Source organism: Salvelinus sp. IW2-2015, linkage group LG34 (genome assembly GCF_002910315.2).
Source record: "Salvelinus sp. IW2-2015 linkage group LG34, ASM291031v2, whole genome shotgun sequence".
NCBI lineage: Eukaryota > Metazoa > Chordata > Actinopteri > Salmoniformes > Salmonidae > Salvelinus > Salvelinus sp. IW2-2015.
In genome coordinates, this window is record NC_036873.1 from 5,685,647 (window position 1) to 5,710,644 (window position 24,998).

At 45.4% G+C, this 24,998-nt stretch overlaps 1 protein-coding gene across 1 annotated transcript in view; it reads right to left on the reverse strand.

The window, feature by feature from the left end:
• Window positions 1-24,998, reverse strand: part of fat1a (FAT atypical cadherin 1a) — a 102,359-nt gene that overhangs the window by 23,508 nt on the left and 53,853 nt on the right. Inside the window, exons 9-14 of the mRNA XM_070437152.1 lie at window positions 14,169-14,444; window positions 13,218-13,428; window positions 7,428-11,501; window positions 6,284-6,480; window positions 5,658-5,811; window positions 3,197-3,430 (exon numbers count right to left, since the gene is read on the reverse strand). Coding sequence (XP_070293253.1) covers window positions 3,197-3,430; window positions 5,658-5,811; window positions 6,284-6,480; window positions 7,428-11,501; window positions 13,218-13,428; window positions 14,169-14,444 — 5,146 coding nt within the window. The remainder of the gene's footprint in view (window positions 1-3,196; window positions 3,431-5,657; window positions 5,812-6,283; window positions 6,481-7,427; window positions 11,502-13,217; window positions 13,429-14,168; window positions 14,445-24,998) is intronic.

A 24,998-nucleotide genomic window follows, 5' to 3' on the forward strand; every position in this document is an offset into this window, starting at 1 on the left:
GAAGAGAGAATGAGAGAGAACATGAAGAGAGAAAATGAAGAGAGAATGAGAGAGAACATGAAGAGAGAAAATGAAGAGAGAGAAAATGAAGAGAGAGAGAATGAGAGAGAACATGAAGAGAGAAAATGAAGAGAGAGAAAATGAAGAGAGAGAGAGAAGAAACAGAGAAAGGAATGTGTCAGCATAACTTCTCCCTTAAACGCCAATAAAGGTCACCAACCAGCTTCATGGTTTGTCAGCTTCTTTCCCCCAGACCGATAAGAAACCACTTTGAGAAACGCCGCCATGGCAGTGGGCACACAGCGGGGACAATGACGCGAGTAAGTACGAAAGTGCCCAATATCTTCAACGCAAATGAGCCGGTCTAGATAGCACAACTGGTGCAGGGAACTGGCAGTGCTCGAAATGTGTCAACATTTGGAGCAAAGAGATACTCGGAGTCTCAACTGTTGATGATATCCCGCCCGAATAGTGAATGAATCCTCTATCTGACAACGGAGGTCTGACACGCATGCAGGTGCACACGCACACGCTCAGTCCAATGGCCGCCGGCTGAGTGAGCGAGGACTGTGTGACCTGGACTGTGGCAAAATGTGGTATTTTGTCGTCAGAGTCGTCATTGACTTTGTCATTTCCCCGTGTGTGGGACTCTTTCAGTTCTCCCGGCAATACGGGCATCAGCCAACACATTTTACAAGGCTGGCGATAAAGATACAAACGAACTCTACAGATCTGTGTATGTGATACCAACACGTGTGAAAGGAATGCAAATGTCTCTCGTTCAAAGGGCTTTATTGGCTCGGGAAACATGTGTTGACATTGCCAATGTAAGTGAAATACATCATAAACAAAAGTGAAACAAACAATATTTATAAACAATAACAGTAAACGTTACACTCGCAAAAGTTCCAAAATAATAAAGACCTTTGTCTTTCTATACCGAGTTGCAACGATGTGCAAATAGTTAAAGTGCAAAAGGGAAGAAATAAATAAACATAAATATGGGTTGTATTTACAATGGTGTTTGTTCTTCACTGGTTGCCCTTTTCTTGAGGCAACAGGTCACACATCTTGCTGCTGTGATGGCACAGTGTGGTATTTCACCCAGTAGATATGGGAGCTTATCAAAATTGGATTTGCTGTAGATCTGTGTAATCTGAGGGAAATATGTGTCTCTTATATGGTCATACATTTGGCAGGAGGTTAGGAAGTGCAGCTCAGTTTCCACCTCATTTTGTGGGCAGTGTTGCACATAGCCTGTATTCTCTTGAGAGCCAGGTCTGCTTACTGTGGCCTCTCAAAATAGCAAGGCTATGCTCACTGAGTCTGTGCATTGTCAAAACTTTCCTTAAGTTTGGGTCAGTCACAGTGGTCAGATATTCTGCCACTGTGTACTATCTGTTTAGGGCCAAATAGCATTCTAGTTTGCTCTGTACTTTTGTTAATTCTTTCCAACGTGTCAAGTAATTATCTTTTTGTTTTCTCATGATTTGGTTGGGTCTAATTGTGTTGCTGTCCTGGGGCTCTGTGGGGTATGTTTGTGAACAGAKSCCCAGGACCAGCTTGCTTAGGGGGACTCTTCTCCAGGTTCATCTCTCTGTTGGTGATGGCTTTGTTATGGAAGGTTTGGGAATCGCTTCCTTTTAGGTGGTTGTAGAATTTAACGGTTATTTTCTGGATGTTGATCATTAGCGGGTATCGGCCTAATTCTGCTCTGCATGCATTATTTGGCGTTTTACGTTGTACACAGAGGATATTTCTGCAGAATTCTGCATGCAGTCTCAATTTGGTCTCCCTCCCTCTCTCTCTCCCTCCCTCCCCCTCCCTCCCTCCGTCCAGCTCCAAATGATCCGAAATGCACCTCCAGCTAAAACTGGGTGAGGGAGGGTGAGAACCTAATTCCTCCACTCCTCCTTCCAGATATCCTTTATTATGCTTCCAGATATCCTTTATGTTATAGCACGGAGGTAGGGCGGACTTTAGGAATTCCGTGCTCGTCTGCCAACCCTGGGTGGAAGAGCTGTCGAAAAAGCAGGCCCCCGTTTTGACATTCTGAGCGAATGAGCGACCCAGTTCTTACATCCCATTCGATCTGTCCAAACTGTCAGTTTACCTGAAGGACTGAGAGAGAGGGAGGAAGGACGGGGGTGAGAAAGGGAGAGAGAGAGCATCTCTTCGTCCATACCTAGGCTTTTGAAGGGAACAAGCTGACACGCTCCCCTAGTCTAGAACACCTTGCCCTGTCAGAGGAGTCATTACCAAATGCCAGTAAGAGAACCAGAACCTATCGAGTCAAATTGGTAGTGCCGCTAAAAGTGCCAATCGTGTCCCATTTCAGGGGAGTTCGCTAGTATCAGAGCTCTCGAGTTGAAATACGGCCGCCGCACTAACGCTTTCAACTGTCCTCCATTTGAGGGAGTTGTGGGGGACAAATCAGTCGTTTTCATCTCAAAGYGGCTGCTCCCGCTCAGGTGGGTTTCCTGAACGGTGATGTACACATACGCCATGTAGCAGACTGTTTCATCCAACCCACTAACAGTAGTGCACGCGTACATTTTCGTATGGGTGTCCCCAGCGGGAAGTGAACACGTGATCCTGAAGCTGTAAGCGCCCTTCTCTACCAACAGAGCCGCACAGGGCCACAAACACAAAAGTCATAGAAGACTATGAAGAGAACGTGTGGGTTGTGACTTACCCACCGGCAAATGGCAAATAGAAAATGGCCATTAGGCCTTTTTTAGAATCGAGTGCTCGAGTAGAACAGAATTTCATTCATCCATCCCTATCRTCGTTTTACGCCATAAGAGTCTGGTGTAAAACGGAGTGGGGATTACTGTGATCCTGTGGAATCAGCATTGCAGGGGAAAAGCAAAGCAGCCATACTTCTCAAACAACTATGTCTGTATTTCTCAGCAGAAAGATGAGTTATTAAGTGATTCGCCTGTTCACAAATAAAAATGGCGCGGTTCAAATTCGACTAAGTTTACTGGCGGATAACGTCGAGCTCCGCGGTGGCTACCGGACGTGGGCAGAGTCAACAGAAAGACGCAACATATTGCGCATTGTGCACAACGCCGAGAGCACCGGGTGTACAGCACTAGACCAGAGAGCTCAGCATTGCCTGGTGGAAGACTGGTCAGATAAGAACAATAAACAAAACATATCAACTCATTTGTAAATAAACAAACAAACGTACCGGCGTCGAGGTCGGTGGCGAGGAGCCGCGCCACGAAGGTGCCGACTTCCGTGTTCTCGAAGACGGTGATGGCGTAAGGGCCGGAGGTGAACTGTGGCGCGTTGTCGTTCACGTCCTCCACGGTCAGGTGCACGGCTGCCTCGCAGTAGCGCCCGCCGCCGTCTAGCGCCCGCACMGYCAGGCGGTACTCCTCCTTCTCCTCGCGGTCCAGGGGCTGCTGGGTCTTCAGTTCACCTGGGAAATGGAAGACGGAAAAAGGCACATGTCAATCAACGGGGCAGGCAATCACACACACACGTCAATCACACACACTCGTTAAAAGCGCTGACACACACACTAACATGTCAATCACACACACTCGTTAAAAGCGACGACACACACAAACACACAGCCAAACACACGCAAACACACACAGGCGTGTTAAAAGTTCTTGCAATCCACACACACGTCTACACGCTACGGCGCTTGCGGGTTGCACTCTTTAAAAATCTATTGTTCGACAAGGACAGATAGTGTTAGAACAGTATCCTCTACCTACCCCAGGCCCCATTCCAAGAAAGCATCAAAATAAAACGCAAGTCAAGCTAAATGGTGTCTGAGCCGTTTAGTTCGGTGTAGCGTGCCCCTCGACCAATTTAATGCGGCCCACCGGCTGGTTTGAGTAAAAAGAATAACTGAAACCAAATCGATACCGTGTACAAATGATAACGGATCTACATTTCTAACAGTCGCCGAAACAAAGGTTAAGGTTGGGGGAAGCTGATCTGTAACTAGGGGGAAACTTCACTTCAACACTTAGTTCCCGAAAACCTTACAACCTCGTCGTGCACATCTCCACACACACACCTCTATTTTTAAGTTGGCATTAGCCGCTTCGGTGCGTTCAGAAGTAACACTTCTCACAGATCACTGAGTCAGACAATGTGTGCCTGCAGTCGTGCGTGTTCCGAGACCTCATATCCTCTTGTATGCCACAAACCCCTTCCCCTGATCCAAGCATCCAACCCACATCCAAACAACTCATGGTTTTCAGAMGAGGATGGAGAGAAAKAAAKAAATAATTGACAGAGAGGAAGGGGGGGAACGCAGGAGGACAGGAGTAGTTGGCAACTAASAGCAGCTAGGAAGTGTCCTGGGATATGGTGCATGCCAACATTACCGGGGCCTCGCTGGACACACASGTGCGCCCACACAAGCACACAAACTGCCGTTACTAACGAAGCCGCTTAGTGTTCCTCGCATGCAATAATCAAATCCAATTGTATTGGTCACATACACACATTTAGCAGATGTTATTGCGGGTGTGGCGAAATGCTTGTAAATCCTCCTTCTCGGCACGGAAAAAAGGACCCCCTCTCGATACTCTGACTAAATCCTTCTCCTTCAATTTGGGCCAAAACCAAATTGAAATGGCCGGATTCTTCGCTCTTCTTCTCTCCCTCCCCGCTCGTCTCTGGCTCATACGTCTCTGGCTCATATCTAAAGTACGTCTGAATTTGAACCAGAATAAAAGGGKCTGTTGTTGTTCTGTAAAAGTATGTCTCTAGCCTACTCTACACTGCTGCTGTCTCGTTTCTTCACAACCCTCTCTCTSTCCCTTCAGAAGTAAACCAATGTGCCATTTTTTTTTTTAGTGTGTGGGGGTTAACAGGAGCTAACTGGTATTGTGTTTTCTAAGGCCTGGCTCGTGTCATTCCATTTTGTCTCCGCTTTCTGCAGAGGAGACTCRAAACCTTCAGGCGAGAACAATGTCGCTTGCATGTTAGATGAAACTCGGGTTCGTAGCGCCATTGCTCGCTAATCCTCCGGGGAAATGTTCTGGGGGCAAAATACATTAAAATAATCATCAAAAAGGATGCGACGTAAACAAAATCCACCTTGCCACTAGGGACACACACACACACACACACACACACACAAACAAACTGGGGTGGATGGATTATGATTCAATCAGAAAGTGTGTAGTGTGCATGACTGGTGTCCACACTGGGAGGTTATTACTGTGTCTGTTTGTGACGTTACGTGTGTAGTGTAGTGATACTAGGTTCAGACATCAAATCATGACATTGTAAAACTGGTGTGTGTGTGTGGTGGTGTGTGTGGTGTGTGTGTGTGGGTGGTGTTGTGTGTGTGTGTTGTGTGTGTGTGTTTGTGTGTGTGTGTGCGTGCGTGTATGTGTGGGTTAGTGTTACACGTCATGCTGCCATCACGCACCCATTGACATTTGATAGTCATAATAGTGAGAATAACCTTGGACATGCCGTGAATGTAAACTGGATGAATGCGAGTGCAGTGCAGCATTTGAAATGACTCGAAACAACTCTACATTGTGGCAGACGTGAACCTGTGGTTATTTTGATTTTGATTAGCTGTATGGTAGCATGGGCAGACTAGTCAACACATTGAGTGTGTTGAGGTGTAACACAGACAGACAGGAAAACAGACAGACAGACCAACACACCTGTGTCGGGGTCGATGGTGAAAAGCTCGGCTCCCGGTCCCTGGAGCTCGTAGGAGATGTGGGCGTTGGAGCGGATGTCTGCGTCTGTGGCCGAGACTTGCAGGATGAGCCTGCCGGCGGGGAAGCCCTCGGGGACCCTCTCTGTGTAGAGGGACTGGGGGAGCRGAGAGAGGGAGAGGGGAKAGAGAGAAAGGGAGGATGAGAGAGTGTGTGGGAGGGAAGAGTGGGAAAGACATCAGAAGGGAGAAAAACAATGATGGTGGGGGCGGACAGAGAGAAGTAAAGGTAGAATATGCAAGAATAAGCATAATTCAATAGGTATATTAACAAGAAGGGAGGAAATGGATAGAGGGGTAGAATGAAAMGACATTACAATCGACAGCAGTATGCACTTAAACCATAATACAATCAGCAATGGAAATACATTAGCTGGTAAAAATAGCCCTCAATGTAAGAAAATTACCCCTTCATTTTCGCTTGCCTTTCTTCAACGAGAAGCCTTTCCAAACCTCTTATTTTCCTCCCTCGCTCCCGCCTTCCTTTCTCTCAGATACTTGTCATGCATAGCGTGTACCCCCACACGCAGATAACATGGCATTTTTTAGTGGCCTGCCTTCTCTCTTTACCTTCTCGCAAACGGGGCTGTTGTCGTTGGCGTCCAGGACTTTGACCTCGACCACGGCCTTGGTGGCAAAGGTGCCGTCGGWGGCGGTGATATTTAGGAGGTAGTTGTCGCGCTCCTCGCGGTCCAGTGGCTTCCTGACAGACACTTTCCACTCGTTCTGGAGGTGCTCAATCGCAAACTGTCCTAGAGGGTCGCCTCCTGTATGGGTAGAGAGCCATTGGGGAAAGTTAATGGAGAGAGAGTCAATGGCGAGAGTCAATGGGGAGGGTCAATGAGGAGCGAGTCATTGGGGAGAGTCAAATGGGGAGAGTGGCATTCAAACTAATGAGCAACGCGCCACAATATGGCCCCTGCCTCTGGTTTCGAGCGGGCTAGTGGTTTTGTGTGTGTGTGTGTATCTCAAGGGTTTGTGTTCTGTACTGGATCATACAYCAATGGCGAAAATAAATATAAGATGCATCCAAGCCTTTCTATCAGGGTTAGTCTTGGAATCAGAGAAGATCTTACCCTGCGAGGGATAGCGAAGCTCAAAGAGGAACTGCATCGCTTCCTATTTCAAAAGCTGTCCGCTGGTCAGAGTCGTGCTCAACCCCCGGGATCTTTATAGTGCCTGAGCAAATCTACCTCGGGTAACAGTCCTATCATTCATTTATCCTAACCACTTCAACTTGCAAACCGACGTTCACGAAGTCTGTTCGGTACACAGGAAACCATAATAAGGAGGCTGTTCTTTTGTGTAGTAGGAAATGTGCATCCAAGATAATATGATATCAAAATCTCTGGTTATTAAACGTGGCATAAGTCATTCCATCCGCTAATGAGCACCAGAGGAAGTGCATTTCCCCCATCAGTTTCAAAGCGTCATCGAAATAATTAAACATGACCTTTTTCTTTCTTTCTTTCTGATGACCTACATATTTGCCTTGAGCCTTCGCAAATTAGTCGATTCAAAGTGTTTACAGATAAAGAATGTGCATTATATGTTCAGAGAGCAGATATGATCTTCATATTTAAGCAGCTGTAAATTTCTAATCCTCTTTTGAGCGGTGTTTATTAAAGCTGTGTATTAACACAAACAGGGAAGGCTATCAAGCCATGAGCTGTGAGCAGAGCAAATACTGGTATTGTTAGAGATAAAAACCCACCTGTGATAAAGTAGCTGACTTGTTTGTTGATCTCCTCTGTGTCGGCGTCCGACGTGCTCAGGATGGCAATGACTCCACTGGGTGGAAGGTCGTCTTCGCTCACCGTGCCCTTGTAGATCTCGGCGGTGAAGCGAGGCGGGTTATCGTTGACGTCGGCCACGGTAACCTCCACAGTGGAGCTGGTCACCAGCTGCACCTTGTCTCCGCKGTCTGTGGCCAGCACGGCAATGGTGTACTTGCTGGTCTTCTCACAGTCGAGCTCTTTCAATGTCGTCACCCAGCCTGTCTCACTGTTGATGGCGAACAGCTCAGAGATCTCAGACAAAGTTTGTTTGGGGTCCAGGCTGTAGATGACTTGACCGTTGGTGCCCGAGTCCTGGTCGGTGGCTTTGACCTGGATCACCGGCGTGCCATCTGGAAGGTTCTCCACCACCACCGCCTCATACGGGTCTGACTCAAACACAGGCTTGTTGTCGTTGAGGTCCTTGACCTGGATGTTGATGTCGACAGACGCCAACGTTTCGTAGCCCTCCTGTTGGCTCTGGGCTTGCAGCGTGAGCTGGTACCACTTTGTGGTCTCGTGGTCCATACTCTTCTCCAGCTTCAGGGCCCCAGTGTCCCGATCCACCACGAAGACCTCATTCTGGTTACTCTCCGGGGTGTTGCCCTTCACTAGGCTGTAGAACACCGGTTGTTCACTCTCCGCCTGGATGACGTCAATATCCGTGCCGATGGGCATGTCTTCGGCGATGGTGAACCGGAAGTGTGGCTCTGCAAACTTGGGGACCGGTACCTCAGGGGCCACTATCCTGATATAAACGCGGACGACGGATTGTTTGGAAGGACTCCCAGCATCCTTTGCCCTAACGTAGAAAGCGTAGAGGTCGTTTTCGAGTCCGATGAGGCTCTCTTTGGTGACAATGACTCCACTGAAGGGGTGGATTTCGAAGTTCTCCTCCACGTTTTCCACGTCGGCTTCGATTGTGTAAGCGATGTCGGCGTTGCTTCCCTCATCCATGTCTGACGCAGCAATTTTCACCACGGTGGTTCCCCTGGGGACATCCGATGCTACATTGGCTTTGTACTCCACTGCCCTGAATTGTGGGGCATTGTCATTGACATCTGTCAAAATCACATTAATAATGCAGAAGCCTACTTTGCCGCCACCGTCCTTTGCCATGAGCGATATGGGGATGACCTTCTCAATGGCGTTCTCGCGGTCTAGGATCTCCCGGGTGAAAATCTCTCCATTTTCATTGACAGAAAACTTGTCTTTGGCAAAATCGTTGACGATGTGGTAAGTTAGGCTCCCGTATGTGCCAGCGTCTTCATCTGTGGCTTTGGCCTCAGCAACTAACGTTCCGACCGGCGAGTTCTCAGTGAGTTCAACTACATAGTCGAGCTGGGGAAAAGTGGGGTTGTGGAAGTTGGCACCGTTGACTGTGACTTTGACCACGGCCGAGGTCCTGAATACACCATCTGACACGGACACGTTGAGGTTGTACAGTGGCTCCATCTGTAGCTTACGGTGGTTGGAGATGACGATGGCCCCAGTGTTTTTATCCATGGCAAAGTTCTGGTCCTCATTGCCAGACAGGATGGAGAACTCAAGCCTGCCGGYGTCTGAGCTGTCGGCGTCGGACGCCTGGACTTGGGTGACGAAGTAACCGCGGGGGGCCAATTCGCTGACTGTGGCATTGTAAGAGCTCTCAGTGAACACCGGAGCATTGTCATTCAGGTCAGTGACATCTATGGTCACAGTGACATCGCTGGAGAGGGCAGGCACTCCTCCGTCCACTGCGCGGACAGTCAGCTTGTGTTGCTGCTTTTCCTCCTGGTCGAGCATGCGAGCAGTCCAGATGATTCCCAAGTCACGGTCAATGCTGAAGTAGTCTGAGCTCTTTTCCTTGTCCTCAACTAGCTGGTAGAAGAGCATTTTGTTGTTGCCAGTGTCGGAGTCTGTGGCGGCAACTTGCAAAACTGCAGTGCCGATGAAGGAAGCTTCAGAAACACTTGCGTTGTAGGACTTTAGTTGGAAGACAGGGGGATTATCGTTGACGTCTACCAGAATGATATCGACAAAGACATCAGCGTGGGCCCCAGTCAGTGAGTCTGTGGCTCTGACACTCAATTTATAAGCGGGGTGGGTCTCAAAATCTAGAGGTTGGATTACATGTATGACACCTGTGTTGAAATTGATAGAAAACTGACTGAAGGCATCTCCCTCAGAGATGGTGTATACTATCTTGGGGCCTTCAGAGTCAGTAGCCTGGACGTGAACTACAGGTGTGTGTAACTGGATATTTTCAGGGATTTCGATGCTGTAGAATGCCTTCTCAAACACTGGCATGGCTTTGTTTACTATAGTTATGGGCACTTCCACTTCTGCCGAGAGGGCTGGTTCTCCTGCATCTTTGGCCACAACGTTGATGACGAACTCACTGTTGAGGGAGTCTTTGTCTAACTGTTTTTTGAGGGAGATTTCTCCCGAGGGGCTTATCTGGAAGTGCTTGTGGTGTTCTTTCAGGTGGTAATGGATTTCAGCATTTTGACCAACGTCCCCGTCCACTGCTGTCACCTGACGGATGGCCTGACCCTCCTCTGCGTCCACCTGGACCAAGGCTTGATAGGGAAGGTTGACAAACATGGGCTGGTTGTCGTTCACATCTTCTATGATCACCGTCACCAGAACGTGGGCCACTTCGGAGGAAGCGTCCTCCCTGGTCACCTCCACGACGAGGTCGAACGTGTCCTGCRCCTCGCGATCGAAAGGTATCCCTGTGGTGGAGAGCACTCCGGAAGTACGGCTGATTTGGAACCTCTGGTCTGGGTTCAGGACAGTGTAGAAGAGGGGTTCATTGATGTGGTTCCCCACAGCGGCAATGACCGCTAATGTTTTCTTCTCAGAGGAGTTCTCTTTGACATAAGCCTTGTAGGAGTCACTAGTGAACTTCAGGCTGCTCTCCTTGTTCTCACGGATGTTTATCTTTATCGATGCTGTGTTGGCGAACCTGCCGTCCGAGACCCTCACCCTGAGCTCGTACCTGCTTCTTAGCTGGGTGACGTTCTGGATAGTGATGATGCCTGTGTTGGGATCCATCTTGAATTTCTCCCCGATGTTCCCCTCTGAGATGGAGAAGAAGAGTTTAGAGTTTGGTCCGGAGTCTGCATCTGATGCGTTGACTTTGATTACCTCAACACCTTTGTAAGTTGGCACGATCACTGATGTCTCGTAGAGCTCCTGACTGAACTGCGGCGAGCAGTCGTTGACATCGATGACTTCGACGGTCACGTTGGCGGCTGTCTCGGCGAACAGACGCGGAATTCCGAGGTCGTGGACCTGAATGGTGAAGCGGAATACACTCCTTTGTTCGTAATCCAGAGTGGTTGTCATTCTAATGGCTCCCGTACTGGAATCGATGGCAAAGTAGTTGTGAGCGAACGGCTCGACGATCTGATAGACCAGCATGGCGTTGGCATCGCGGTCAGCATCCGAGGCGCGGATGACCAGCGGGGTGTTTTCTCTGGTCAAGACCACACTGTTGACGGGAGCCGATTCGCTAATCATGCCTGTGAACTCTGGCTGRAGGAAGATGGGGGCATTATCGTTCTCGTCCTTCAGGTGAATCAGCAGAGTGGTGTTGCTAGCAAGACCCGCCATGTTGGTTCCCTGGATGGTCAGTCTGTACTCRGGGGTCATTTCATAGTCCAAAGCCCTCGAAGTTACAACCACACCGGAGTTTGGGTTTACATCAAATGCGCCATCAGTGTTTCCACCTTTGATTTGGTAGAACACAGAGGACTGGCTGGTTGCTGTGATCATGGTTACAAAACTGCCGGGGAGGGCCAGTTCGCTGACCTCAGCGGAGAACTCCTTGGCAGTAAATCTGGGGGTGGCATTGTCCGACACGGTGACAGCGATGTGGACGGTGGCGGTGGCAGTCAGCGAAGGGGTTCCTTTGTCGGTTGCCTTCACAGCTAGTTCAAACTGGTTCTTGCTGCTTCGGTCCAGCTCCTTGGCCACGGTAACAGTGCCCAGCACCGGATCAATGGCAAATGAGTTTGCAACATTTCCTGTTCCAAAAAAAAGAACAGAAGAAGATTTATTAATGTGGTTACTATTGCATTGATTTTCATTCCAGCCAGTAAAGCCAGGTTGCAATTTTAGGCTTCTTGATTACCGTAAATTGAATTAACTAGAGTCAATGTCAGCGCCCTCGAGGAAATCKAATTAGCATAATAAAAAATTCCCATAAAAATCTGTCAATTTAAACTAGAGATATGTTTTTGCAGTGGATGTATCTCAATCCACTGCATCCGCCGATGGCGCAATTCCGCATCTGCTGTGAAAGGTGACAGAGCTAGAGCGGTGTTTGTCRGACCATAAGACATCCTGAAAATTGGTCTTCTCACAAAATCGTCTGTAGCGTCCAAACAGTTTGGCCTACAAACTATTATGACCCCTCTATGGAAGGATGAGACTCTCACGAACAATTGTGTTCTCTGTTTTGCTCTACGACCTCCACAAGCATCTTGGGACACGTCTGAAGTCAGTACAGCCGATCTGACAACTTCCCTCTGTGGAAAAGTGAGACTATCACGAACATCATGTTTTTCTCTAGGATGCCCAAAGGCCTCACAAGACTCGTCTGAAGGTTCCCCGGTATATTTTTTTTAATGGAAGTATATATGGAGACTGTTTAGAGTMAAAAATAATGGGTTAGATACATGTCCAGAACAAACTTCCTTTAGATTTTTTTTTTGGGGGGGTATCTGTTGTTCCATGTAGTGAATCTGTGATTCAATGCTTTTGTTTGGACTAATAGCAGTAAGAAGTAATAAAAACAATTTATTATTCTTTTTTTAAATTCTTAACAGCAAAATGATCCTTGGTATGACCTCCTTAAAACAATACAGCAAATTCAWGATGAACCACTCTGATTAGCATACTCCCTGCTTTTGTCTAAAAGGGATACAGCCTAGGAGAACTTACGCAGCAGGTTAGGATAATTAACGTAGCAGGTTAGGATAATTAGGTTTAGGTTAGGAAAGGGGTTAGGGTTAGCTAAAATGCAAAAACAATCTACTTTTGATGTCAATTTGACTAAATCTAGACATGACCCCCTTCATTCCATCACCCCCCAAATGGCCATAGCTCTCGAAAGGCATTTGTGAAGACTGCCTACACCAGTCCACCTCTGCTTTGAAAACCTGACTCGTTCTCCGGCAAGATACATTTCAATGAGCTTGAGTCATCTCAACTATCTGAAAAATGTACATCCTAAACAAAGAACCCAGCCAATGACTATATGCCCGACCCTCTCCCAAAACACAGCTTATTTTACAGGGAAAACAATGGTGGGGAATTCAGAGGGGGCATCGGCYGAACTCCCACATGCTTRGAGATCCTCTGACAAAGTCSTCCTACTTTGTGTGACGTATTCCATTCACCACCGAGGGTCAGTGGGCAGGGGACCTCTGGATGCCCTGCATACATTTTCCCCAGGCCCCTTGCGTTGGTATCGCTAACTGGGCTGCTATGCTGCTATGCATACCTCTATCATGACTGGCCAGGGGCTAGAGAATGCCAGAATGGCTGACATRTTAAGAATGTGGCTCCGGGGTTAAGTTTCCCCTAGGTRCCGATCTAGGATCAGCTTCCCCTCCTCAAATCCTAACCTTAACCATTAGTGTGGAAAATGCAAAACTGATCCAAGATCCGCATCTAGGGGCAACCTCACGCTACTCCTAATAATGTATTCTAGGGCGCCTGTGGTGCTGTTAGCCAACCTGACTCGATGCTGTAGATGACCTCTGCATTCKGTCCCTTGTCTTTGTCCAGGGCGGTGACCTGGAGGACTGCCGAGCCCAAGGCGGCCGACTCGAAGACGCGCCCGGAGTACGGCGAGCCCACGAACCACGGCGCGTTGTCGTTGGTGTCCTCCACGTCCACGATGACGCGCACCAGRTTCCTCTTGACGGGGATGTCCTGGTCACGTACCTGGGGAGGGGGGAAAGAGAGCGAGAAAGAAAGAAAAAGWGACAGAGATGCAGAGAAAGGAATAGGACAGAGGGGGAGACAGATAGGGATACAGAAAAAGAGAGAATGAATGAGTTGTAATACAATCTGGAAAAAAACTATTCTTTCCCTCAACGGTAACTTCATCAAAATGACAACTCATCAAATCATTAAAAAAAACACRTCAAAGTAACTCTTTTTCTGAATGTGTCTTAATTCCCAGTGATCCAAACAAGTAAACAATGAATGGGGGGAAGAATCACTTTGGATGGGTGCTGCATGGTTAGTTCCAAATGGCAAATACCAGCAAACAAACAAACAATTAATCAATACAGGCTGACTGCCCATCTGTTGGAATTGGAGAGTGKCTGATTGAGAGAGAGGCACACACAGTGGCTGAATAGGAGAGAGTGGTCTGAAACCTATGTTACTCTCTCAATGAAGAAAGTGGCTCAGAATCAAACCTTTCATAATATGCTAATAGAACACCGACATTCCTTTAATCTGTTCCGTTTCTATGGTAACAATGATGATATAACGACATGTTCCCGATTGCCTCGGATGAGTGGGTTCGTTCAGGGTGTACAGTGTTAATTGTCTGAGCACCACACCACTTTGACCAAAGCTCTAGMAAGTTTTTCCCAGCACACTCAGCACTGACACCAGAATAATAACACACATTATTAAATAGGTCGATTCTAGAAAATCTGTGAAATCCGTACCATAACGGTGAGAGTGTGGCGCCGCATGGTCTCGTGGTCAAGCCGCTCGGCCGTGTAGAGGGCACCGGTTCCCGGGTCCAGACGGAACTTCTTCAGACTGAAGGGGTCCGTGCTGCTCAAGAGGGTAAAGGTCAACTTGTTCTTATCGTCTTCGTCCGTGGCACCGATCCGGAGCACCTCGGTCTCTGGCGGCGTGTCCTCGGCCACAACCACCTCATAGCGCGGCTGGGAGAACTGGGGCCGGTGGTTGTTGGTGTCGATGACACGGATCAGCACCTGGTGGGAGGAGGGGAGAGGGATGATGGATGTCAGTGTGGTGAATATTTGAGTCAGGGTCAATCTGAGAGTAATGCATGATGTAGTGAATATTTGAGTCAGGGTCAATCAGAGTAATGCATGATGTTGTGAATATTTGAGTCAGGGTCAATCAGAGTAATGCATGATGTTGTGAATATTTGAGTCAGGGTCAATCAGAGTAATGCATGATGTAGTGAATATTTGAGTCAGGGTCAATCTGAGTAATGCATGATGTGTGAATATTTTGAGTCAGGGTCAATCGAGTAATGCATGATGTTGTGAATATTTGAGTCAGGGTCAATCAGAGTAATGCATGATGTGTGAATATTTGAGTCAGGGTCAATCAGAGTAATGCATGATGTTGTGAATATTTGAGTCAGGGTCAATCAGAGTAATGCATGATGTAGTGAATATTTGAGTCAGGGTCAATCAGAGTAATGCATGATGTAGTGAATATTTGAGTCAGGGTCAATCAGAGTAATGCATGATGTGTGAATATTTGAGTCGGGTCAATCGAGTAATGCATGATGTTGTGAATATTTGAGTCAGGGTCAATCAGAGTAATGCATGATGTTGATGATTTGAGTAAGGGTCAATCAGAGTAATGCATGATGTGTGAATATTTGAGTCAGGGTCAATCAGAGTAATGCATGATTGTGTGAATATTTGAGTCAGGGTCAATCAGAGTAATGCATGATGGTGAATATTTGAGTCAGGGTCAATCAGAGTAATGCATGATGTAGTGATATTTGAGTCAGGGTCAATCAGAGTAATGCATGTGTAGTGAATATTTGAGTCAGGGTCAATCAGAGTAATGCATGACTGTTGTAGTGATATTTGAGTCAGGGTCAATCAGAGTAATGCATGATGTTGTGAATATTTGAGTCAGGTCAATCTAGAGTAATGCATGATGTTGTGAATATTTGAGTCAGGGTCAATCAGAGTAATGCATGATTTTGTGAATATTTGAGTCAGGGTCAATCAGAGTAATGCATGATGTAGTGAATATTTGAGTCAGGGTCAAATTGAGATAATGCATGATTTGTGAATATTGAGTCAGGTCAATCAGAGTATAATGCATGATTTTGTGAATATTTGAGTCAGGGTCAATCAGAGTAATGCATGATGTTGTGCATATTTGAGTCAGGGTCAATCAGAGTAATGCATGATGTTGTTGACTTTTCACTGTCTCTCAGTCATTGTTTCTCTGTCTCTGCTCTTCACTCACGCTCTCTCTTTCTCCATTCCCGAGAGTGCTCTTCTCATCCTCTACTTCCCATCTCTCCCTCCCTCTTTCTCCCTCCCTGGCTCCCTCGTCCCCTCTCTACATCCCTTTCCATCCATCTTTCAAGTAATGAGCAGTGTTGTGAAATATTTTCCACCGGATGGCCACTTGACACTGCCGACAAGGAAAACAAGAAATCAATGTGGGATAACCCTAATGCTTTCAGGTGAAGACACGTTGAGGGAGCATTGAGGGAGCGTTAAAGAGGCGGTGATAAAGGTACAGGTGATCGCTTGATAAATTACATCAAAGTAAGCCATCAGTTGTGAAACGTGAAATGCATTTAGAAATATATTGCAGATTCAAAAGGTTCACCAACTATTTATCACACGGACAACGTGGGTTTCATAGTTCAAGGATGAAGATTGATTATGAAAAAAATATATATCTGCTCATACATTGAGGTACACTTTAATAGGAACGTATAATACATTGACAGATATATTTATGCACACGATCTCTGATAAAAGTGCCATTGTGTAATTCCATAACACAGCATCATACTCTAAACATATATTGCAACAAAACACATATACTGCGAAATATATTTTCCACACAAAGACAGACCTTTTTGTCACAATACCACAGTTGGCAATGTGGAAGTTTCCCCCCCCATTTCATACAAAGCATCACATCCCTGGTCCCTAAACTAAAAATCCAGTGAGGCTTGTTTTTATCAACGTGAGCCACTCGTCTACTGGACTTCCGACGAGGGATTAGGGCGAGCCCATGGAATGGCTGTGGCTGGCCCGGCGGGGCTTTTCCATGGCGGAAACAAAAGGAAAACACAGATTGGACACCTGGATGCCAGCCACCAGGGGGCAATGTCCCACATGGGAATAACACATCCAGCTGGAACCCGTATACCTGAATCCCACTATATAGGGCCAAACTGAGCCAAGCCGAGCTGAGCCATACTGGGCTGGCCTGGTTGCACATCCGCCATATTTGCTGGAACCGTGCTGTAAAAGACAACGTGAAAACGAAATATTTGAGCCGGCGCGGCACGGTTCAAATCAAATCAAAGGGCGCATACACATATTTAGCAGATGTTATTGCGGGTGTAGCGAAATGCTTGTGTTCCTAGGTCCAACAGTGCAGTACTATCTAACAATTCACAACAATACACACATCTAAAAGTAAAAGAATGGAATTAAGAAATACAGAAATATTAGGACCAGCAATGTTGGCGTTCAGGCCTATAGTAGGAATCGTTGTCAAGAGGACAGAAATAGGCAACTCACTCACTGCCAGCACCTCTGCTCTGCTACGCCGTCAAAAATGTCCRTTGGTGCCTCTTGACAGCAATGAGAGCATGGAAAGCACTGCCAGCAGAGTGCAGGAGACAAATATAGCCTAATCTGACGGGTGCGATAACATAAAAAATCTGTCGTGTGCTGTGAGGTTGGCAGGGCTGGCTGGGTTCACAGATGCCCATGTCAAGCAGTGGGGAGTACAGCTATTGGCTAGGTTACATACTAGTTAGGCAGTGCTTTAGCTTCAGAGCTGGCAGTCTCTAATGTTAGCGGTATGCTAACAGTCAAGAGTTGTATCAGTCTGCTAGTGGATTGGATGAAAGTTAGCTTCTRAAAGATATTATTCTCAGTCCAAGTAGAATTGTATACCGCTGTGTACTGTATATTGCAACTGTACAGTTGCATCTCTAATCTACCCCTCTCGCTTTCTATCTCATACAGTTTTGAACGGAACTGGCTATCTAGATGCAGGCACGTCCACAGATTGGGCTCAATCTGTGCCCGAGCACCTGCCCTTTTGCCCTCCTATGAATTACTTTTTATTTGAATTTAGATTCTCTTTTCATTTTTGGTTTCCATCTAAAATGTATCAAAGTGCTCATCAAACGAGCAAATTTCATAAGCTCTTGAATCTCAGAAACGTCCCCCCTGCCCAGCCCGAGGAAGCTCACTTGTCTGACTTGCATGTAGCGGCCACTAGCTGCGCGACTTGAATACTGGTAGGAGGCTACTTTAGAGTTGTATCTGTCATATGTGTGTCTCTCACTGTTAGGGACATATAATGGGGCAACTTGACTGCGTCTTAGTAAGTGGCAGATGTCAGCAGCGGAACAAACTCACATCAAGTAAAAACGAGTTGGTTTCAACAGCATAGCTAACTAGCTAGCATATTTACATCATCATTTACATATTACATATTACATATTTACATCATCACCTCTCGTCGTCTGGCATTAGCTTGCTTACAATGTGTGATGTTGGCTGTTGTTTTAGAAAATAAATAGGTCTATACATTTGGACATTTTAGCTAGAGAGACATTTGGTATGTGATGAATTTTGAGCTCTGAAAGTTATTTTTGAGGACCAAAACGTCTGTGCACGGTCCCTGTTTAGATCCTTCTTGAAACTGTACTCAGTGTGACCCTAAAGGGGTCGCCGGTGGGGTGTGTGTGGTGTTATGGATAGGACCCTCTTGGCAGCCCACCAGTCTCCCTCTCTAGTCCAGGCGCCTCGTTTCATGTCACGCCAGACGTCACACTGTCTAAGGTCCCTGGGGCCTCTGCGATCCAGTTTGCACACACATACAAACCCTCTCAACCCACCACCGCGAGTTGAGCCCCTACACAATGCGTTTCAATCTGGACGGTGGCAGATAGCGCAGCGAGCAAAAGGAGGGCCCTTCACAAGCGGTTGGGCCTGAGAGAAGAAAAAAAAGCAATAGAAAAAGAAATCCCAGGCGAGTGTCTGCTCCTATCCGCCCAATCATCCACCAAGTGAGTCTACATACCGTCAGAAAGAAAGGAAAGGGGGGAAAACGAGACAGAGAAAATACGAACGTACACTATTATCTATCCATCGGTCTATTTAAAAAAATAAAAAAATAAAAAATAAAAAAACACATTCAGGGAGGAAAGCATATATCCTCTTCAAGACACTTCAAAGGGGCATTACCCCCGAATCTGCATGATGCAGTGTGACTGGCAGTTGAAAAGACGGCAAAGGAGAGAAGTTTCTCACTCTCGATACCTTCCTGAGGGACTCGGGTCAACAAAACAAGATTGGGACTGAGACAGCGAACGGAAACATACGACAGATGAAGAGATTAAAGGATGAAGGGAAATATATATAAAAAAGGAGAGAGAGATATTGAAAGGGAGAAAACGGCTGAGAGGAGAGCCCGAATCACGATGAGCAAGAGAAAAAGAGAGGGAGAGGCAGAAARAAAAGGGAAATAGAAGGTGRAATTCAGAGAGGAGACAGTGAGAAAGAAAGAGCAAAAGAGAGAGAAGACAGTGAGGGAGAGAAAGAAAGAGAGAAAAGATAAAGACGTAACACATACGATATGAAGAAAGAGGGGAACGGATCGCTCCAAGGTAACAAAAACAGAGTCAGATAAAGGAGGTGAAAACGGACAGCATCTACGTGAAAAGCAGAGTGAGGAACGAGACAGATAGAGAAAAGCACACAAGACAAATATGGAAAGTGAAAGAGAGAGAAAGATGGAAAAAGAAAACCGATAAAAAGGGAACTGAGGCAGATTGTGGACACAACAGCCTGCAGCACKACTGCAGAGCAGGAGGATGGTATGGGGGGCTGGCAAGGAGGCAGAGGAAAGGAATGGAAGGGAAGGAAGGGGGCAGCCTGCCTGGGCTGGCACCGCTCCCTGCCGATGAGGTGCCCAGGATGGAATGTTTCTCTCCGCCTCTGCTTCGGATCAGCTGACCCCCACACAGAGAGAGAGAGAGAGAGAGAGAGCGAGGCGCCACTTTGGAGCAAGAGGAGAGAGTCAAGACTGGTCGTTTGGTAGGTAGGTATAGGCAGGCAGACAGACAGGAAAGAGAGAGCGAGAGAGAGAAAGATGGACAGAAAGACAGACAAACTCCCACATAACAGAACACCACACAGAAACACTTTACTTCACTATGGTGTCACGTAGCCAGTCAGAGACCTAGGAACAGGTCAGCAAGGTAGCTACAACAGGCATATAAGCCTAGGTCCAAACACAACCGCATAACAAACAGCGYGAACGAGAGCCAGCCAGCAACWTCMGAGAGGGACAGAAAGGGGAAATGGTGCCAGAGAAGAAAAAAAGAGCGAGAGAGAGAGTTCACACCTCCCCCACACAGACCTCCAACGCAGACCCGTGCGCGGCGTCCAACATGGTACACGTGAGGCAGATCAACGCCACCGCCCTCTGCGGGCGCCATGTCCGGGTAAGGCGGGCAATGATGCCCCCCCTGTCAAGTGCCAGGTTTTTGGGTCCAGGATGTTGGCACGGTGCAACCTGTAGCTACACGCTTCTCGAAATAGGATTAAAATAGAATACGACCAACAGAGGTCCAGTGTTTCTTGTTTAGGCTTTATTCTCCCTCAACAGAATAAAGAATAATAATGATCTGTGCATGGTGGGACTGAGAGGGAGGGAGGGAGAACCTCGAATTTGGAAGGGAACAGAAAGGGAGAGAAAGAGGAAGAGAGAAAGGGAATTGAAAGAGSGAAAGAGAGAGAGATGGAGACTGATAGAAACAGAAAGAGAGAGAAATAAAGAGAGAGGGAGAAAACAAGAAAACAAACAAACGCATTCCTTGGAGAGAGGAAGAAGGGAGGAGAGAAAAAACTAAAGAAAATAGGCCAGCAAGTCTGGCAGAGGCAGACACCACATGACTTTGAATTGAAGGAGAAGATAAATGAAACTGTGTGTGTGTGTGTGTTCCGTTTCGACTAAACGAATGGCATACTCCCGGCCACAGGGTAAACAGCACACCTCCGTCACAGAAAACAAAGTACCCAAAACATCCCTTTGTATCTTTAATCCGTTGTTTGGCATGTTCTGTTGTTTTTTYCCTTCCCCTCGGTTWACACGCAACGTCACAAAAATAGGTCTTACTTGGGGGTCATCCACAAAGTCAATTACTCTGTTATCTCCATTGACTCATCTAAAAACCTTAAAAAGCTGAAACAGAATATTGAACTTTGTAAAGCAGACAMATCCAGGGGGACAATATACTGTATATTGAAGTATTTTAAAACCCCTTCTAAAAAAGAAAGATTGAACARAAAGGGTAACACTGAATATTTTACATAATTTAAAATCAACAGATCGTCAAACTGACACATTCTTTATTCTCTCTCGCTCTCTCTCTCTCTCCCCACACACAGACACCCCTAAAACGGGCCAGACCACCCCCACCCCACTCCCCAACACGACCCAAATTCCCTGTATGTGTGCTCATCCGCGGCCCGCGACTGATCTTCTCTGATGTCTAACTAAGAGGGTTCGGCTCCACAAAGGCCTTCACACACCCCTCACAGTAACGAGAGGCGACTTGAAAAACGGGGTGCCGAGCCTTTGAACACTGTCAGTCACTAATTGTGTTATGTCATTTCTCCCCTTTGTAACGCCATCCCACCGGTCAAAACATGAATGTGTCCCAACTGGAACCGTATTTCCTATAAAATACACTAATTATGACCAGAGTCTTATGGACAACGCCCTCGCTGTCCGAGGAAAGAACTGATCRGGGAATCAGCGATACCCGATATTTCCTTGTTTTCTGACGGACATGTCTTCTAAACTTGACTAAATTGAACTAATAAGTCAATGTATCGGCTGGGATAGAAGAGAATGAAGGAGGGGTCTGATGAAGTGAATTGTCCTCGAAGATCGTGTGTGTGTGTGCGCGCGCATGTGCATATGCAAGCATGTACAGTACCAGTCAAAAGTTTGGAAACGCCTACTCATTTAAGGGTTTTCCTTTATTTTTACTATTTTCTACATTGTAGAATACTAGTGAAGACATCAAAACTATGAAATAACACATATGGAATCATTTAGTAACCAAAAAAAGTGTTAAACAAATCTAAATATATTTTATATGAGAGATTCTTAGCTTCTTAGCCACCCTTTGCCTTGATGACACCTTTGCACACTCTTGGTATTCTCTTAACCAGTTTCATGAGGGAGTCACATGGAATGCATTTCAATTAACCTCTTGACGCTAGGGGTCAGATTTTCCCTTATTTTTAAATAACGTTCCCAAGGTAAACGGACTATTTCTCAGGTCCAGATCGTAGAATATGCATATAATTTACAGATTAGGATAGAAAACACTCCAAGGTTTCCAAAACTGTAAAAATTTTGTCTGTGAGTATAACAAAACTGATTCTGATTCTGCAGGCAAAAACCTGAGAAAATTTAACCCGGAAGTGATTTTATTTTTATTTTTTTATCTGTGTTTCCTGGCCCGTCTTTCTTCCATTTAAAGGGGTATCAACCAGATTCCTTTTCCAATGGCTTCCTCAGGCTGTGACCAGGCTTTAGACATAGTTTCAGGCTTTTATTTTGAAAAATGAGCGAGATTTTTCAAAACTAGTCAGGTGTCCTCGCGAGAGGTAGCTCTCCATTTTCTTTTTCTCTCTTATTGAATAGGTTACGGTCCGGTTGAAATATTATCGATTATGTTTGTTAAAAACAACCTGAGGATTGATTATAAAAAACATTTAACATGTTTCTACGACCATTACGGATACTTTTTGGAATTTTCGTCGAACGGAACGAGGCTGTAGTTTTCTGAACATAACGCGCAACCCAAATAGTGTTTTTTTGTTATAAAAGTAATATTTATCGAACAAAAAGAACATTTGTTGTGTAACTGGGAGTCTCGTGAGTGCAAACATCTGAAGATTATCAAAGGTAAGGGATTAATTTTATTGCTTTTCTGACTTTCGTGACCAAGCTAACCAAGCTAATATAAGGCTAACTGTTCTAGCATTGATTGATACACTCACAAAAGCTTGGATTTATTTCGCTGTAAAGCATATTTTCAAAATCTGACACGATAGGTGGATTAACAACAAGCTAAGCTGTGTTTTGGTATATTTCACTTGTGATTGCATTATTATAAATATTTTTTGTAATATTTTGCTCCTTCCAATTCAGCAGTTGTTTTAGGAAATGATCCCGTAAAAGGGATCCGTAGCGCAGAGAAGTTAACAGGTGTGCCTTGTTAAAAGTTAATTTGGGGAATTTCTTTCCTTCTTAATGCGTTTGAGCCAATCAGTTGTGTTGTGACAAGGTAGAAGTGGAAAACAGAAGATAGACCTATTTGGTAAAAGACCAAGTCCATATTATGGCAAGAACAGCTCAAATAAGCAAAGAGAAACAACAGTCCATCATTACTTTAAGAAAAGCAGCCAACAAGTGCTCAGGATATGTGGGGACTCCTTTAAGGCTGTTGGAAAATAAGTCCAGCTGAAGCTGGTTGAGAGAATGCCAAGAGTGTGTAAAGCTGTCATCAAGGGAAAGGGTGGCTACTTTGAAGAATCTNAGATTCTTCAAAGTAGCCACCCTTTCCCTTGATGACAGCTTTACACACTCTTGGCATTCTCTCAACCAGCTTCAGCTGGACTTATTTTCCAACAGTCTTAAAGGAGTCCCCACATATCCTGAGCACTTGTTGGCTGCTTTTCTTAAAGTAATGATGGACTGTTGTTTCTCTTTGCTTATTTGAGCTGTTCTTGCCATAATATGGACTTGGTCTTTTACCAAATAGGTCTATCTTCTGTTTTCCACTCCTACCTTGTCACAACACAACTGATTGGCTCAAACGCATTAAGAAGGAAATAAATTCCACAAATTAACTTTTAACAAGGCACACCTGTTAACTTCTCTGCGCTACGGATCCCTTTTACGGGATAATTTTCCTAAAACAACCGCTGAATTGCAGGGCGCAAAATATTACAAAAAATATTTATAATAATGCAATCACAAGTGAAATATACCAAAGCACAGCTTAGCTTGTTGTTAATCCACCTATCGTGTCAGATTTTGAAAATATGCTTTACAGCGAAATAAATCCAAGCTTTTGTGAGTGTATCAATCAATGCTAGAACAGTTAGCCTTATATTAGCTTGGTTAGCTTGGTCACGAAAGTCAGAAAAGCAATAAAATGAATCCCTTACCTTTGATAATCTTCGGATGTTTGCACTCACGAGACTCCCAGTTACACAACAAATGTTCTTTTTGTTCGATAAATATTACTTTTATAACAAAAAAATGCTATTTGGGTTGCGCGTTATGTTCAGAAAACTACAGCCTCGTTCCGTTCGCCGAAAATTTTAAAAAGTATCCGTAATGGTCGTAGAAACATGTTTAAATGTTTTTTATAATCAATCCTCAGGTTGTTTTTAATATGGTCAAATCCGGACACTATCATTTCGAAAACAAAACGTTTATTCTTTCAGTGAAATAAGGAACCGTTCCGTATTTTATCAAACGGGTGGCAACCCTAAGTCTAAATATTGTTGTTACATTGCACAACCTTCAATGTTATGTCATAATTATGAAAAATTCTGGAAAATTAGTTCGCAACGAGCTTCGCGGCCCAAATTGTAGCATATACCCTGACTCTGCGTGCAATGAACGCAAGAGAAGTGACACAATTTCCCTAGTTAATATTGCCTGCTAACATGAATTTCTTGTAACTAAATATGCAGGTTTAAAAATATATACTTCTGTGTACTGATTTTAAGAAGGGCATTGATGTTTATGGTTAGGTACATTCGTGCAAAGATWGTKTTTTTTTTCGCGAATGCGCTTTTGTTAAATCATCACCYGTTTGGCAAAGTAGGCTGTGACTTGATGATAAATTAACAGGCACCGCATTGATTATATACAACGCAGGACAAGCTAGTTTACCTAACAATATCATCAACCATGTGTAGTTAACTAGTGATTATGTGAAGATTGATTGTTTTTTATAAGAYAGGTTTAATGCTAGCTAGCAACTTACCTTGGCTTCTTGCTGCACTCGCGTAACAGGTGGTCAGCCTGCCACGSAGTTTCCTCGTGGAATGCAATGTAATCGGCCATAATCAGMGTCCAAAARTGCCGATTACCGATTGTTWTGAAACCTTGAAATCGGCCCTAATTAATTGGCCATGCCGATTAATCGGTCGACCTCTAGTTGAAATAGTGTGTGTTTTATTTCAAATACTTTGATTGAGCTTGCCTGGCACAATGGAATGAATAGGATAGTCCTAAAAGAGCAAACCTGTCACTAGGCATGCACAATGAAACACTTTGAAAGTAAACAAATGCTATTTGAACACCGGTCTGGACTATGGATTGTAAACGGAGAGGCCAATAAGTTAACAATTTCACTATTAACATATCACATAATAGCAATATCATTATGCATCTGCCATGAGCTGGAGGTGACTAGTTGTGGATTTTCATAAAACCCTCTAACCTCAAGAGATTGTTCATCTCGG